Source organism: Muntiacus reevesi, chromosome 5 (genome assembly GCF_963930625.1).
Source record: "Muntiacus reevesi chromosome 5, mMunRee1.1, whole genome shotgun sequence".
In the NCBI taxonomy this organism is placed as follows: Eukaryota; Metazoa; Chordata; class Mammalia; order Artiodactyla; family Cervidae; genus Muntiacus; species Muntiacus reevesi.
This window is the reverse complement of record NC_089253.1, coordinates 28103527-28119113: the sequence shown is the minus strand read 5'-3', so window position 1 is coordinate 28119113 and position 15587 is coordinate 28103527. Positions and strand designations below refer to the sequence as shown.

The 15587-nt window shown below is 42.3% G+C and overlaps 1 protein-coding gene across 3 annotated transcripts; it reads left to right on the top strand.

Moving 5' to 3' along the window:
• Positions 1-611: 611 nt before the first annotated feature.
• On the top strand, positions 612-13679 carry ACRV1 (acrosomal vesicle protein 1). Of its 3 annotated transcripts, XM_065937346.1 has the most exons (5): positions 612-663; positions 2946-3014; positions 3207-3485; positions 5541-5660; positions 6650-13679. In XM_065937346.1, exons 1-5 carry the CDS (start codon positions 612-614, stop codon positions 6772-6774), a joined length of 645 nt encoding a protein of 214 aa, XP_065793418.1. In that variant the 3' UTR covers positions 6775-13679. The 3 variants fall into 3 exon arrangements, with proteins under 3 accessions (XP_065793418.1, XP_065793417.1, XP_065793416.1); XM_065937345.1 differs by having other exon boundaries at positions 2946-3416; XM_065937344.1 differs by having other exon boundaries at positions 2946-3485.
• Positions 13680-15587: the final 1908 nt, after the last annotated feature.

The window sequence follows — 15587 nt, the reverse complement described above, 5'->3', positions numbered from 1 at the left end:
AAACAATCCTGTCAAGACCCAGCCAGCATCAGAACCGTGGCAGGAAGGCAATAGGAGGAATAAATACTTCAGTCTCGTTCTGTGTGTGTGAGTTCCCTTCTCCAGGCTTCCCTGGCTAAACACAATCTGAAGCCAAAACCACCAGCCTTCAGGTGATCAGCTCAATAGAGATCAGCCTTCTGAGGCCCCCGACCAAAATAAAAGGGCTGATCCAGAGAACCCAAAAAAAAAAAAAAAGAAAAAAAAAAAGCTAATCACACCTCACGGTCATGAACACTTTAAAAAGAGAGTAGATGGCTTTTAAAATTTATTACATAGAGTATATGTTATTTTGGCAACTTAATTTTTTAAAGAAAAGGCAGAGAGCCACAGTAAAGTGCCAGGCACAGGGCATGTCAGCCCTCACAGTATGGTTTGCTGGGGGTTGCCAGAGCGTCAACGTGCCAGATCAGGCACCTGATCAGCACAGCCCATTGTGAGGAATCACGGATTGTTTCTGAGGTTCTAGAATTCCCAGACTCTGTGGCTCGGCACTGGGAGCCTCTGCTTACAGTTTTTCTTCTCTGCTCTTGGGCGCCCCTCACCGGGGGCCCCTCTTGCCCAAAATCCAGATGAAGAATTTCCTTCTACTAGTGAGTCTGTGTTTCCTTGGATCTGCCAGAGGTGAGTCCTGTCTCTTGGCTCTAGGTGGACATGGAGAGGCCTCTTTAAGTCCCTTGAAGACGGAAGACCAGCATCTTAGTTACCCAGACCAATCTGACTCGGAAGTAGGAGTGGCTGAACAAGTTCAGCTCTGAGAGTTGCTGAATCGGTTGATTCCTCCTAGTCAATGGCTTCACCATCAGAGACTAGCTTGGCACAGCCTCATTCCTAATGCTTTCAGCCACTCGACGTTGTATCTGATGCTCTGTGAAATGAGAAGACAGGTCTAGGGTTCTGGAAGCCTGGGAAGGTTGGCCCCAGTGAACTGAGTGTGTGGGATCATTGTGTAGCTAAGGTAGAAGGAGAGAAACAGGAGAAGGGAGTGAGGTATGCCTGAACGTCATCCCGGGGCCAGAGATCCTAGAAGCCTCCCCTTCCCAGTTCTGGTCTATCCGTTCAGTCATCCGTCTTTCCTCTTTCAGGATCTCCATTCACAGTGAGCTCTGTTCCCTTCTTCTTCCTGCAGAAGTGAGAGGCTATGAGTTTGGAGCACTCCTTAACGAGAGTGTTTTCTGTAATGTCAGTTCTCTGAGATTTTGTCTTTTGCCTTCTTCAGTTTTAAACAATTGACTCAGAAACAAGCTACATAGTTACAGATGGTAGTGTGTGCCAGCCACTTGGTGAGGTAGTGAGTCATAAATGATAAGAATGACTAAGAAAGGAGTGTGCTTTTCCAAAACTCTTTTTTGTATCAAAAAAACTTTGTTAAAACTTCTGTTCATTTTTGAAGAATCAGTCAAGCAGATAGTATTTCTGTAACAAGTTTTTAAAATTAAAAACTCCTAAAAGCTTTAGTCAGATTTCCCAGGTGGCACAGTGGTGAAGAATCCACCTACCAATGCAGGAGATGCAGGTTCTATCCCTAGGTCAGGAAGATCCTCTGGAAGAGGAAATGGCAACCCCCTCTGGTATTCTTGCCTGGAATATTCCACGGACAGAGGAGCCTGGCAGACTCACAGGTTGCAAAGAGTGTACACAACTCAGCACTTATGCAAAAGCCTTAGTCTATCTTATCTTTCCTTTATCAACATATTCTAATGCTAGTCTTTTGAAAGTCATTGGTTATAAGGACTTCAAATCACTCAAGATACACACACACACACACACACACACACTCTTACAGGATTATAACCAGGATGATACTGACTATATTATATTCCTCTCAGCTTTTTGATAGGATTAATAATATACTCGTCATTAAAGTCTATTCCCCACCCTCTTCTAGGTTATTCAGCCTAAATCAGTTACTCAAAGAGTAATAATAATTTAAAAAAGAGTAATAATCAAATTGTCTGCATGATTCTACCCTTTAAAATAAAACCTATACTTAGAGTATTTGTCTGACGGTCATTGATAAACTGGATTAAATGTAGAAGAGATAGGTCAGAAGAGAATGACCAGCTAAGAGTTTCATAATTCCAAAAGGTCAGGAGGAGGAAAAACTAAAGTTAATTGAGCACATCAGCAATGGACTAGGCACTTCACAGTTACCTTATTGAAGACTCATGACAACTCCATGAAGAAGGAGTAAATGGTTCATCAAAAGGAATCTCAATGCAGAGATATAGAAGTACATCATATTTTTATCTTAATAATTCATAGCAACTTGGTTTCTGGTTCCCAACCACATGGATAGGGGACTGGGAAAAAACATGAACTTGCCAAATAAAGGTCTTAATCCCTTCTGGTAATTTTCGTGGCCTCATTAAATATTTGTCATCTCTAGTTTTAAACTCATTTTGTTTGGAGTTTAAAATCTTCCGCCCTCGGTTTCAGCTAGAATTACTCAGCTGCTAATACATTGCAGAGTTTCTCTCTGTCGTATCCCCGTTCCAACCTTTCACCCACAGGGAACCAGAGGGAGGCCAGTGGTAGAATTCTGGTTACATCAACGATGGGACATTGATTTCCTGATGCTGGCTTTGTCAGGGAAGCACAGGCGCTTTTGGTGCCCCTGTGGCCACTCAGGGTACACAGATCCACACAAATGTTATGGATCTTAAAATTCTTCCCTTCAACCACTAAGGTAGTCTCTGTGGTTGCTTAACACCCCTGGCCTTCATGGTCTCTTGAGCAATTGGTTGACTGCCTCTAGCCTCTGCAGTACCAGCCTCTGCAGGTGCTTGACCAGACCCCCAGAAACCTAGCAATCCCACATTAGCCTTGCTCCATAGGAAAGGACTCCTTACCCGGACATTCTCTCTCACCATCACCATCTCTCTTCTATTACTTCTCCATCCCAGGAGCATCAACTCAATCTGATGAGTTTCTTGGCTCTATGGATCATCAACCATCAGTTCAGCAACTCTCGAGTGACTACTTTTCACTTGCAAACCCTCCGGATGAGGCTTTATATGAGACTTCTTCAGTCGACAGCACTTTGAGTGAGCATGGTTCAAGTGAGACAGCTGCAGCCCAACATGCTTCCGGTGAGCCGTTGGCAGTTGAACACGCAGGTGGGCCCGCTTCAGTTGATCACGCTACTGCGGCTGAGCATGCTCCAGGGGAGGCCGCTGCCGGTGAGCACACTCTGAATGAGCACGCTTCCGGTGAACAACCTTCTGTGGAACAACCTATAGGTGAGCAGCCTCTAGGCGAACAGTCTGTCGGTGAACAGGCCATAGGCGAACAGCCCACAAGCGAACAGGTTGCAAGTGATAAGCCTGCAGGGGAACAGTCTGCAGTTGAAGCGGCCTCAGCTGAACAGGTCTCAGGTGATAAACTGGGCGATCAGTCTTCAGGGGAACAGCCCTCAGACCTCCCGCCTTCAAGCACATTTTCAGGTGAGTCGTATTTGCGTGGGTGCCTTTCCTTGACTTTCGGTGGGGAGTAGGTAACACACCAGGAAAGCCAGTTTTAAGGCATCCAGAAGAAAGAACAGTTCAGACACAGCACAAACAACTCTCTCAAAGAATCTCTTTACATTTCTTGGCAAGAATCCCCAGAGGCAGGATTCAGGTGTTGTGGGGCTTTTGAAGGCTAAACAGTTCAGAGGGCCCTCTTTAAGAAAAACAAAATACATACTGCCAGCTGTCCCTGCAACTTCATTCCACATAAGAAATTATGAAAATGAACACCCACAGCCCCAATGGAAGAAGGGGCTCATGGAAGACAACCTTGGTGAGCTTCAGGCTAAATCGGCCTGTTCACAAACTATGTTAAAATCTTTGCAAATCCTACAACGACATGTCTAGCACCAGAACTGGTAGCTCTTGGATTTTTTTGTTTGAACATGATGTCAGTGGAAATAATAAACAATCATTAATAATAGAAAAGTTTTATTTGAGCCAAACTGAGGACTAGTTGGCTTTGTAGATTAGTCTGAGAAACGGCCCTGGAGAAACAGTTTACAGCACAGTTTTATATCTCCTCCAAACAAGGCACATTGAACAAATCAGGGATATATTTCTTCATGGTTTTAAAAAACACAGCAGACCAGTTCATATACATACAGCACGTACAGTTTGGAACCCCCACCTGGAAAGGGAGTTTAATCATCAATGGAGGACTAGAATTGGTGTCCCAGAAAGAAGGGTATTTAATCTTTATTTTTAATGTGGACTTTTTTTTTTTAACTTCTGGTCAATGTGACCTTTTCTTTAATAATTAAAGGAGATGTACAATATATGTTTGATAGGCTGCAAAGAAGCTAATGTAGTTAGCAAAAAAATTCAAGTTAACTCATGTATAAGCCAGAATGACTTCTCTAGACCTCAATATGTGAACGTTTCTTTTATCAGTGGAAAGTAAAGCATGCCAACACTTCTGTCTGCAAGACACAGAAATAAGTTCCCAGGACAACTGCAGTTCTTTGGTTCTTACAAGGGTTTGTTCAAGGAAGGAAAACAAGATTTAAGGTTTAACATCTCAAGTTATTACCAGACATAAACACTTTATGTTCACTCCATTTGTGTAAGTAGCAGTATTCCAAATTTTCAGAAGAGAGAAGTGAGATTTACCTCATCTGGCTAGAAAGAAGCAAACCTTGGATTCACACTGAAGTATGACTCCAAAGCCCATATTCTTTCCACTTTATGCTTCCTTAATTAGGAAATTGGCAGTGGAAATAGGCAATGTTGAGTCATTTCAGAGAGGCTCTGCCCTTTGTGACAAACTGCCCTGGTTGAGGTGAATTTGAGAGTAGAGAATTGATACAAACACTTCATAGGTTTGCAACATTAAAACATTCCAACATAGTCAGTCTTTTTTTTTTTTAGGCTGTCTTTTTTTAAAAAGAGCAATTTCTCTTTTCTTTCTTATTTACTTTTGATGCATACCATTTAACAAGTCTCTATTGAATTTTACAGTACTGCTTCTGTTTTATGTTTTGATCTTTTGACCTTGAGGCATGTGGGTTCTTAGCTCCCCAATCAGGGATTGAACCTTCCCCCGACCCTGCATTGGGAGGAGGAGTCTTAACCACTGGATCACCAGGGAAGTCCTTAACACAGCTTATTAATCAGTCAAATTTTACTGCAAATGTCTGTGCCTTGTGGATAAGTGAGTATCGTGGGGAGTATGAACGTCACATGAAAAGTTCCATTGCTCCTATGGAGTTAGACACAGCAGAAGGGCATCTAATGAGCAATGTCCAGGAAGCCCCTAGGCTATGAATTAAAGTCAGTACTAGAGGGAGAAAGGTGGGATTCATCAGCAATGAATATCATAGATGAAGCAGTAAGGATGAAGTCCTTTTCTCTGGTACGGAAGAGAAGATGCTTTTTCAGACCCACGAAATGGTTCTGTTTGTTGTCCATTCTCCCTTCCCAGATGTGTGACTCAAGGCTACACACCTGGGTCACAGGGCTATTTCATCAGGCTGATCTTAAACTTTTCAGGCCCGTCCTTAAGCTGCCACGCATGCTCTTATATGAATGACCAAGGAAAATGTCTTCGTGGAGAGGGAGTCTGCACCACCCAGAATTCCCAGCAGTGCATGTTAAAGAAGATCTTTGAAGGTATGTGGGGACTTCATGGGCTGGTCTTTGACAGAGAACTCATCACCCAGCTTGAGTACTGATGGGGGAGGGGGTGGTTAGGGTGGCAGGGGCCGGAGGAAGGGTCAAGCTGGGATTCCCTAGAAGCTTCGAGATTCAAGAGGACCTCAGTTCCTTTAAGAATCAAGAGTAGAATTCCAGCTATTGAGGGAGAGGCCCTTCCCCAAAGGCCTCCGACATTTTAAAAGAAGACAGGGAGGTTGTCTCTTCCTATTACTGTGTGAGTTGCCCCGTGAGCCAGTGGGACAGTGACTTGCAAGCTCAGGAATGTGTCTGTCTTGTTCATGGCTATATATTCTAGCACTTAGCACAATGCCCAGTCCATGGTATGCATTTAGTAAACATTGAATAAATGAATTAAGTAGTCAACAATTGTCCACTAGTCTGTGTTCACAAGTTGCCAGACCTGTCTGAGTGTATTCCCACACCTCTCCACCGTTACAGTCAGTCCTTGTGCTCGGCTGCTCAGAGATGTCCATCACTTTATGACCCCATGGACTGTAGCCCACCTGGCTCCTCTGTCCATGGGATTCTCCAGGCAAGAATACTGGAGTGAGTTGCCATTTCCTATTCCAGGGGTTCTTTCTGACCCAAGGATCAAACCTGCATCTCCTGTGTCTCCTGCATTGGCAGGCGGGCTCTTTACCACAGTGCAACCTGGAAAGCCCATATTCAGTCCTTATCCCTCAAATAAGGGAAGGGATCTTGGTTACTTTATCCTGTGAACCCCACTGCCTGACTTCCCTTGTGGTTTGTCTGGTCCCTCACTAGAGAGAGTAGGCAACTAATGGGGAAACAGCCCAGAAGAAACAGGTGGAAGGGGAGGGGAGAAAGAACATGCACATTGGAGGACTTGGTCATGCTCTGCAGGGACTCTGGGGACCATGGATGAAAGGGAAGATTCAACAAGGAAGCCTGCTCTCTTTACAGCCTGTCTCTGCTTCTTTCAGGTGGAAAACTTCAATTCATGGTTCAGGGCTGTGAGAACATGTGCCCATCCATGAACCTTTTCTCCCACGGAACCAGGATGCAAATTATATGCTGTCGGAATCAGTCTTTCTGCAACAAGATCTAGCAGCCTATACCCTGGCTTCTTGATCTGACTCAGGCAGCAAAAATCCTCCACCACCCTACTGGGTTCAATTTATATTTAGTGTCTTCCCCAGGCAACTGCTAATTACATCTTTCTCTGCCTGTCAGACCAGAAGCTCTAATATCCTATCTTTCCTCTCCATGCCGTTATCCATCCATCTCTGCCCTCCGTCTTTCTTATCCCTTACCCCATCTCTCAACATTCTTTTCTTTCTCAATAAATTATGCATAATTAAAGAATATTGACTCTAGGCAGATGTCTTTTCCCATCCACCAGGGGCAGGGTCACCCTGAGCTTCCTTCTGCTCCACACACTAAAGTGGTTGCATTTTTTAAAAAGATTTATTTCATTTTTTAATTTTTGGCTGTGGTGGGTCCTCATTGCTGTGTGTAGGCTTTCTCTAACTGCAGTTGCGGAGCACAGGCTCTAGGCAAGCTGGCTTAGTAGTTACAGCATACCGGGTTTAGTTGCCCCGCGGCATGTGGGATCTTCCCAGAGCAGGGATCAAACCCGTGTCCTTTGCATTGGCAGGTGGATTCTTTACCACTGGACCACCAGGGAAGCCCTAAAGTGGATGCATTTTTAAACAATTCCACATTTCTCAAAGTGAAGGGGTCCCCCAGGGCAGGGACCATGAAGAGGAATGCGAAGTAGGTGTTTAGGATCTTAAAATAATATAGCAAGTCCTTATCTCTGACCCCAACCTTTCCATCCCTATGGAAACCAAACTCACTTCTACTTACCACAATGTTCAAAACCCACCCCCCTTCTTGGGACCTTGAGAGTTATAAGTAGAGACTCTATGCTTAACAGAATTATAACAATGATTCCTTTTATCTGCTACATAAATAGAACAGGTCATAATTATCTTAATTAAATCTTTTTCTCACACACAATGTCACTGGCTTGTCTCAGCATAGAGGGGTAGGTGGAAACTGTATACAGCCCCTCTCATCTTGCATTAGAGTTACACTCTTCAAAGTGTTTTCACATCTGATCCACTGAAAAGAGCCCAGAAAGGCAGTGAGGAAAGATAGCGTCACCCTGAGTTCACAAGTAAGAAAGTCTGACATCGAAATGTTTTACATATTCAGATTCAATGTCATTCCAAACATATCAAGGTTACAGAGCAGCACTGAGCCAGGGCCAGATTTCAAAACCAAAGCTGCATGATTTCAATCTGAGCAAATAGCACAGTATAAATATTAGCAAAACAGTTCTTTCAACACCAGAATTAAACCTCTGTCCCACACAAGCCCATTTCTTCTCAGCCACTGCTCCCCACACCTGTTTAAAAGTCCCTGAAAAATCAATGTTTTTGCTCTGGTTCTTATCAAGGAATTTTTGTGTGTGTTTGTAGGAAAGATTTACTTGAATAAATATTACAACATATAAAAACTATATTAGGTCTTAATTTCCACTCATACAGTGGTAAATTTGATATACATAATAAAAAACTTTTAAAAATCCAGAATGGACACAGTACCGCACAGTTTGATCACTAAGTCAAATTAGCTGATAAGCAAACCTCACAGAACAGTCTCCTGTCAGCCAAGGTCAAAAACACCATGTACAACACATCTAAACTGACAGATTTAAAAATATATTAAAAATATAACAATGTTAAAACTATAACAATGTTGGTGCATGTTGGGGACCCCTGGTGTCAGAAACAGAGAGAAATAAAATCCTAACATTATAGATGCTATTTTTTTGATGGAGATAAATATTAGCTAAGTGTATTAAACATAGCTAAATCTATTGTGCTGTGCTTAGTCATTCAGTCGTGTCTGACTCTTTGCGACCCCATGGACTGTAGCCCACCAGGCTCCGCTGTCCATGGGATTCTCTATGCAAGAACACTGGAGTGGGTTGCCATGCCCTCCTCCAGGGGATCCTCCCAACCCAAGATTCGCGCACTGCAGGGGGATTCCTTACCGTCTGAGCCACCAGGGAAGCCTAATCTACTAGCTATGCATTTTGAGGAAATAAATTCAAATATGTTGTTACAACTGAAGGGTAGGGGAGTTTTGGCTTCCAACAGTGGTGGATTATTCAATATCACAGTATTCAATATCCAAGTCTATGCCCCAACCAGTAATGCTGAAGAAGCTGAAGCTGAACAGTTCTATGAAAACCTGCAAGACGTTCTAGAACTAACACCCAAAAACGATGTCCCACTCCAGTATTCTTGGGCTTCCCTTGTGGCTCAGTTGGTAAAGAATCCACATGCAATGCGGGAGCTGGAGACCTGGGTTCAATCCCTGGTTGCGAAGATCCCCTGGAGAAGGGAAAGGCTACCCACTCCAGTATTCTGGCCTGGAGAATTCCATGTACTATACAGTCCATGGGGTCACAGAGTTGGACACAACTGAGCAACTTTGACTTTCACTTTCATTATAGGGGACTGGAATGCAAAAGTAGGAAGTCAAGAAACATCTGGAGTAACAGGCAAATTTGGCCTTGGAGTACAGAATGAAGCAGGGCAAAGGCTAATAGAGTTTTGCCAAGAGAACGCACTGGTCATAGCAAACATCCTCTTCCAACAACACAAGAGAAGACTCTACCCATGGACATCACCAGATGGTGTGCTGCCAAAGATGGAGAAACTCTCTACAGTCAGCAAAAACAAGACCAGAAGCTGACTGTAGCTCAGATCATGAACTCCTCATTGCCAAATTCAGACTTAAATTGAAGAAAGTAGGAAAAACCACTAGACCATCCAGGTGTGACCTAAATCAAATCCCTTATGATTACACAGTGGCAGTGAGAAATAGATTTAAGGGACTAGATCTGATAGACAGAGTGCCTAATGAACTATAGATGGAGGTTCGCGACATTGTGCAGGAGGCAGGGATCAAGACCATCCCTAAGAAAAAGAAATGCAAAAAGGCAAAATGGCTCTCTGAGGAGGCCTTACAAATAGCTGTGAAAACAAGAGAAGCAAACAGCAAAGGAGAAAAGGACAGATAATCCCATCTGAATGCAGAGTTCCAAAGAATAGCAAGGAGAGATAAGAAAGCCTTCCTCAGTGATCAGTGCAAAGAGACAGAGGAAAACAATAGAATGGGAAAGACTAGAGATCTCTTCAAGAAAATTAGAGCTACCAAGGGAACATTTCATGCAAAGATGGGCTCAATAAAGCACAGAAATGGTAGGGACCTAACAGAAGATATTAAGAAGAGGTGGCAAGAATACACAGAAGAACTATACAAAAATGATCTTCATGACCGATAATCGGATGGTGTGATCACTCACCTAGAGCCAGACATCCTGGAATGTGAAGTCAAGTGGGCCTTAGGAAGCATCTCTATGAACAAAGCTAGTGGAGGTGATGGAATTCCAGGATTTGAACTATTTCAAATCCTAGAAGATGATGCTGTGAAGGTGCTGCACTCAATATGCCAGCAAATTTGGAAAATTCAGCAGTGGCCACAGGACTGGAAAAAGTCAGTCTTTGTTCCAATCCCAAAGAAAGGCAATGCCAAAGAATGTTCAAACTACCGCACAACTGCACTCATCTCACATGCTAGTAAAGTAATGCTCAAAACTTTCCAAGCCAGGCTTCAACAATACATGAACCATGAAGTTCCAGATGTTCAAGCTGGTTTTAGAAAAGGCAGAGGAACCAGAGATCAAATTGCCAACATCCACTGGATCATTGAAAAAGCAAGAGAGTTCCAGAAAAGCATCTACTTCTGCTTTATTGACTATGTCAAAGCTTTTGACTGTGTGGATCACAACAAACTGTGGAAAATTCTTCAAGAGATGGGAATATCAGATCATCTGACCTGTCTCTTGAGAAATCTGTATGAAGGTCAGGAAGTAACAGTTAGAACTGGACATGGAACAACAGACTGGTTCCAAACTGGGAAAGGAGTATGTCAAGGCTGTATATTATCACCCTGCTTATTTAACTCATATGCAGAGTACATCATGAGAAACACTGGGCTGGATGAAGCACAAGCTGGAATCAAGATTGCCGGGAGAAATATCAATAACCTCAGATACGCAGATGACACCACCCTTATGGCAGAAAGCGAAAAAGAACTAAAGAGTCTCTTGATGAAAGTGAAAGAGGAGAGGGAAAAAGTTGGCTTAAAATTCAACATTCAGAAAACTAAGATCATGGCATCTGGTCCCATCACTTCATGGCAAATTGATGGGGAAACAGTGGAAACAATGACAGACTTTATTTTTTTTTGGCTCCCAAATCATTGCTGATGGTGAATGAAATTAAAAGACACTTACTCCTTTGAAGAAAAGTTATGAGCGACCTAGACAGCATATTACAAAGCAGAGACATACTTTGCCAATGAAGGCCCGTTTAGTCAAAGCTATGGTTTTTCCAGTAGTCACGTATGGATGAGGAGAAGGAAATGGCAACCCACTCCAGTATTCTTGCCTGGAGAATCCTGTGAACAGAGGAGCCTGGTGGGATGTCATTTATGGGGTGGCGCAGAGTCGGACACGACTGAAGTGACTTAGCAGCAGCAGCAACAGCATGTATGGATGTGAGAGTTGGGTATAAAGAAAGCTGAGCACAGAAGAATGATGCTTTTGAACTGTGGTGTTGAATAAGACTCTTGAGAGTCCCTTGAACTGCAAGGAGATCCAACCAGTCCATCCTAAAGGAAATCAGTCCTGAATAATTATTGGAAGGACTGATGTTAAAGCTGAAACTCCAATGTTTCGGCCATCTGATGTGAAGAACTGACTCATTTGAAAAGACCCTGATACTGGGAAACATTGAAGGTGGGAGAAGGGGATGACGGGGTGAGACGGTTGGCTGGCATCACCAACTCAGTGGACATGAGTTTGAGTAAACTCTGGGAGTTAGTGATGGACAGGGAGGCCTGCCGTGTTGCAGTCCATGGGGTCGCAAAGAGTTGGACACGACTGAGCGACTGAACTGAATTGAATGGTGGATTACTTTGGGTGAACTAACCTTCCTTCAGATACAAATTTAAAACTATGAACCAAAAATTAGAAACAACCACTTAAAAATTTCTCGAAAGGGACCAGAGAGAAGTCACCCCTAAAAAGACTAGGATAGTACTGGGTGAGACAGATAGTTCTGAGCCTTTATGATTAAGGGTATTCTCAATCCACATGTCATAGGGTGGCAAAAATCCAGTTTACTGGCTTGAGGTCAGAGAACATAGGCTGGAGTTGGCAGAGCAGCTGTAAAATTAGGGGGAAATCCTGGAAAGGGAAATACAGAGGGGATAAACTCCAAAACTTGAGTGTAAACTGTGACCAAATTCTTGGTTGACACTGACTCTGGGAGGCTCAACAAGAGCACCTGGAAGCAGAGAGAACTGAGCAAGGATTTTCGCTGTTGTCCACCTCAAAGACCAACTTTGGAGTTCATGTCAACCCAAGTTACCTACCCACCAGAACAAATGTCAGTTCTCCTCAGAGGAACACAGAGTCCAGAATCTCTCAAATGCATCATTCACTGTGTCCACCACATAAAACAAATTATCAGGGAAAAAAAAAAAAAGGAAAATGTAACTCATAGCTAAGAAAATTAAAAAAAAAAAAAGGTACTGGTCTCAAGATGGACTAGACATTGAAATTAGTAAACAAAAGCAATAAACAACTATTTGAGATATGTTCAAAAACCTAAAGGAGAGGATTAAGAGGTACAAACTTCCAGAAACAAAAGAAGTCAGGGGAATGTAATGTACAGCATAGGAAACACAGTGAACAATACTGTAGTAACTTTGTATGGTAATAGATGTTAACTAGACTTATTGTGGTGATCACTTGTAATATATAAAAATACCAGGGACTTCTCTGAAGTCCAGTGGTTGAGAGTGAAGATTCGATCCCTAGTTAGGGAACTAAGGGCACACGTCCCTCATGGCCAAAAAAACAGAACATAAACAACAGAAGCAATACTGTAACGAATTCAATAAAGAATTTAAAAATAGCCGACATTAAAAAAAATCTAAGAAAAATATCAAATCACTACATTTAACACCTGAAAGTAATAGAATACAAGTCAATCATGCTTAAAGATAAATGAATCGAAAATTTTAAAATTAATTTATAAGGGGGGGAAGAACCTAAAGGAAATTAGTCATATGAATAAATTGTGTTTTGGAAACACAAAAACACAATTCTAAATGATCCATGAGTCAAAATATAAACAATAAAATAATTAGAAAAAAAAATTTGAGCCAGGTAACAATACAACACATGAAAATTTGTGGAATTAAGTACAGTGAAACTTAGAGAAATGCATGATTTTAAATACTTGTATGCAACACATAAAATTGACACAGGCCTAGCATCCTGAAAGTAAAAAGTGAGTGTTCGTCACTCAGTTGTGTTCGACTCTTACTGACCCCATGGCCTGTAAGCCCGCCAGACTCCTGTCCATGGAAATCTCCAGGCAAGAATACTGAAGTGGGTATTCTTAGGGAAGGGAGAAGATTCCCTGCTCCAGGGGATCTTCCTGACCCAGGATCAAATCTAGGTCTCATTCTCTGCAGGCAGATTCTTTACCATCTGAGCCACCAGAGAAGCCCAAATGTCTCTATTTACAGAAAACAGAGAGGGCAGCTGAAACATGGAGAAACTGAACCACAGTGATGCAAATTCCGGCTAAGAAACAGACAGTAAACCAGCTGGGCTCTTCTACCAATAAATTACAAGGAGAAAAAAAAACAGACAGAGGGACAACAAAGTGGGAACTTACAACCAAAAGCAACTTAGACATCAGTCAATTTCTAGTATGGACTTTATTTCAATCCTGATTCAAAAAACTGTAAAAAGTAAGAATTGGAAATCTGAACACTGGATGGATATCAATGAAGACCCATGGGGAAAGGATAATCTTCACCAGTGCTAAATTAGATAGCCATATGGGGGGAAAATGCTACCTGACCTCCTGTTATACACAAAAATCATTTTCAGGTAAACTGTAGATCTAAAGGTGAAAGCCAAAACTATAAAGCTTTTGGAAGATAACAGAAAAGAAAATCTTCATGATTTTAAAGTAGGGAATGAGTGTTTAAGTAGGAAACAAAAATTGCTAGACAGAGGAAAAGTCTTACTTGAACTACATTAAAACTACAATCTTATACGAAGTGTGAAATAAGCCACAGAATGGGAGTGCACATGTTGCTGTTCAGTGGCTCAGTCGTGTCTGACTCTGTGACCCTGTGGACTGCGGCCCACCAGGCTCCTCTGTCCATGGGATTTTCCAGGCAAGTATTTTCCAGGAGTGGGTTGCCAGGCCCTCCTCCTGGGGATCTTTCCAACCTAGGGATTGAACTTGAGTCTCTTATGTCTCCTGCACTAGCAGGCAGGTTCTTTACCAGTGCCACCTGGGAAGCCCTATTTTGTACATATTTGCTGAATTAAATAGGAGCTGCTGAACTGAATTCAGAGTATGAAAACTGTATCAAGGATGATTTCTAGAGTTTTGGCTTAAGAAACTAGGGGTCTAAATGTGGCATTTATTGAGGTGGGGGAACTAGGGAGGAGTAGGTTGGAGGAAAGGGATCAAAAGTTCTATTTGGTCAGAAGATGACTATTAGTCAAGGGGAAATGTCAGGTAGACCATGGTTGTAAAAGTCTGGAGTTCAGGGGAGAGGTCAAAGTCAGGGACAACTTTGTTTATGAGAGTTACCAATGGTTGGCTGATAATTCTCTCTCTTCTTTTATTCTTTTGGCCATGCTGTGTGGCATGTGGGAACTTAGTTCCCCAACTAGCAATCAAACCCTCGCTCTCTACAGTGGAAGCTCAGAGTTTGAACCACTGGACTGCCAGAGAATTCCCTGGCTGACAATTCCCAAGAACAAAATTTCTTATTTGAGAATGTACTGGCTTAATTCTTAGAAGTTGCCTATAGGTTTAAATTTATTCCTCCTGTGGGTTGTTGTTGCTCAGTCACTCGTGTCTGACTTTTTGACCCCATGGACTGCAGCACGCCAGGCCTCCCTGTCCATCACAATCTCCCAGAATTTGCTCAAACTCATGTCCATTGAATCAGTGATGCCATCCCACCATCTCATCCTCTGTCGTCCCCTTCTCCTCTTGTCTTCAATGTTTCCCAGCATCAGGGTCTTTTCCAATGAGTTGGTTCTTCGCATGAGGTGGCCAAAGTACTGGAGTTTCAGCTTCAGCATCAGTCCTCCAGTGAATATTCAAGGCTGATCTCCTTTAGGATGGACTGGTTGGATCTCCTTGCAGTCCAAGGGACTCTCAAGAGTCTTCTCCAACGCCACAGTTCAAAAGCATCAATTCTTCGGTGCTCAGTCTTCCTCATGGTCCAGCTCTCACATCTGTACATGACTATTTGAAAAACGACAGCTATACCACAATAATGCCATTTACCAAGATACACAATATATGATAAACTCGATAAAGTTTCATGTTCTTGGCTTCAGACTAGAATAACTGGCTAATTTTTATAAATCACCAAGAAACGGGAATACTGGGACCCAATCTAACACATTCAAATGTTAATATAAATTGTATTGAAAGAAAAAGATCTTACTAAAAATAATAGGTGAAAAAAGCCAGGAATCAGATCAATTTCCATTACTTTCTTACGTCTCCAGTCTCTTTCATTCCTCACCGTCTAGAGGTTTAGTCACCAATGAGTTTACAGAGTTAGCTATTCATTTTCAAAATAGAATTTATTTCTGTAATAAAGAATTAAAATATGGCTGTGAAAGTAGAAAATAATATAGAAAAATATTTAAAATGTGCAACAGTAGTTCCGAGTAAAGATAGTTAAGCACTAGAATTTATGCTCAACTTCTATTTGAAAGAC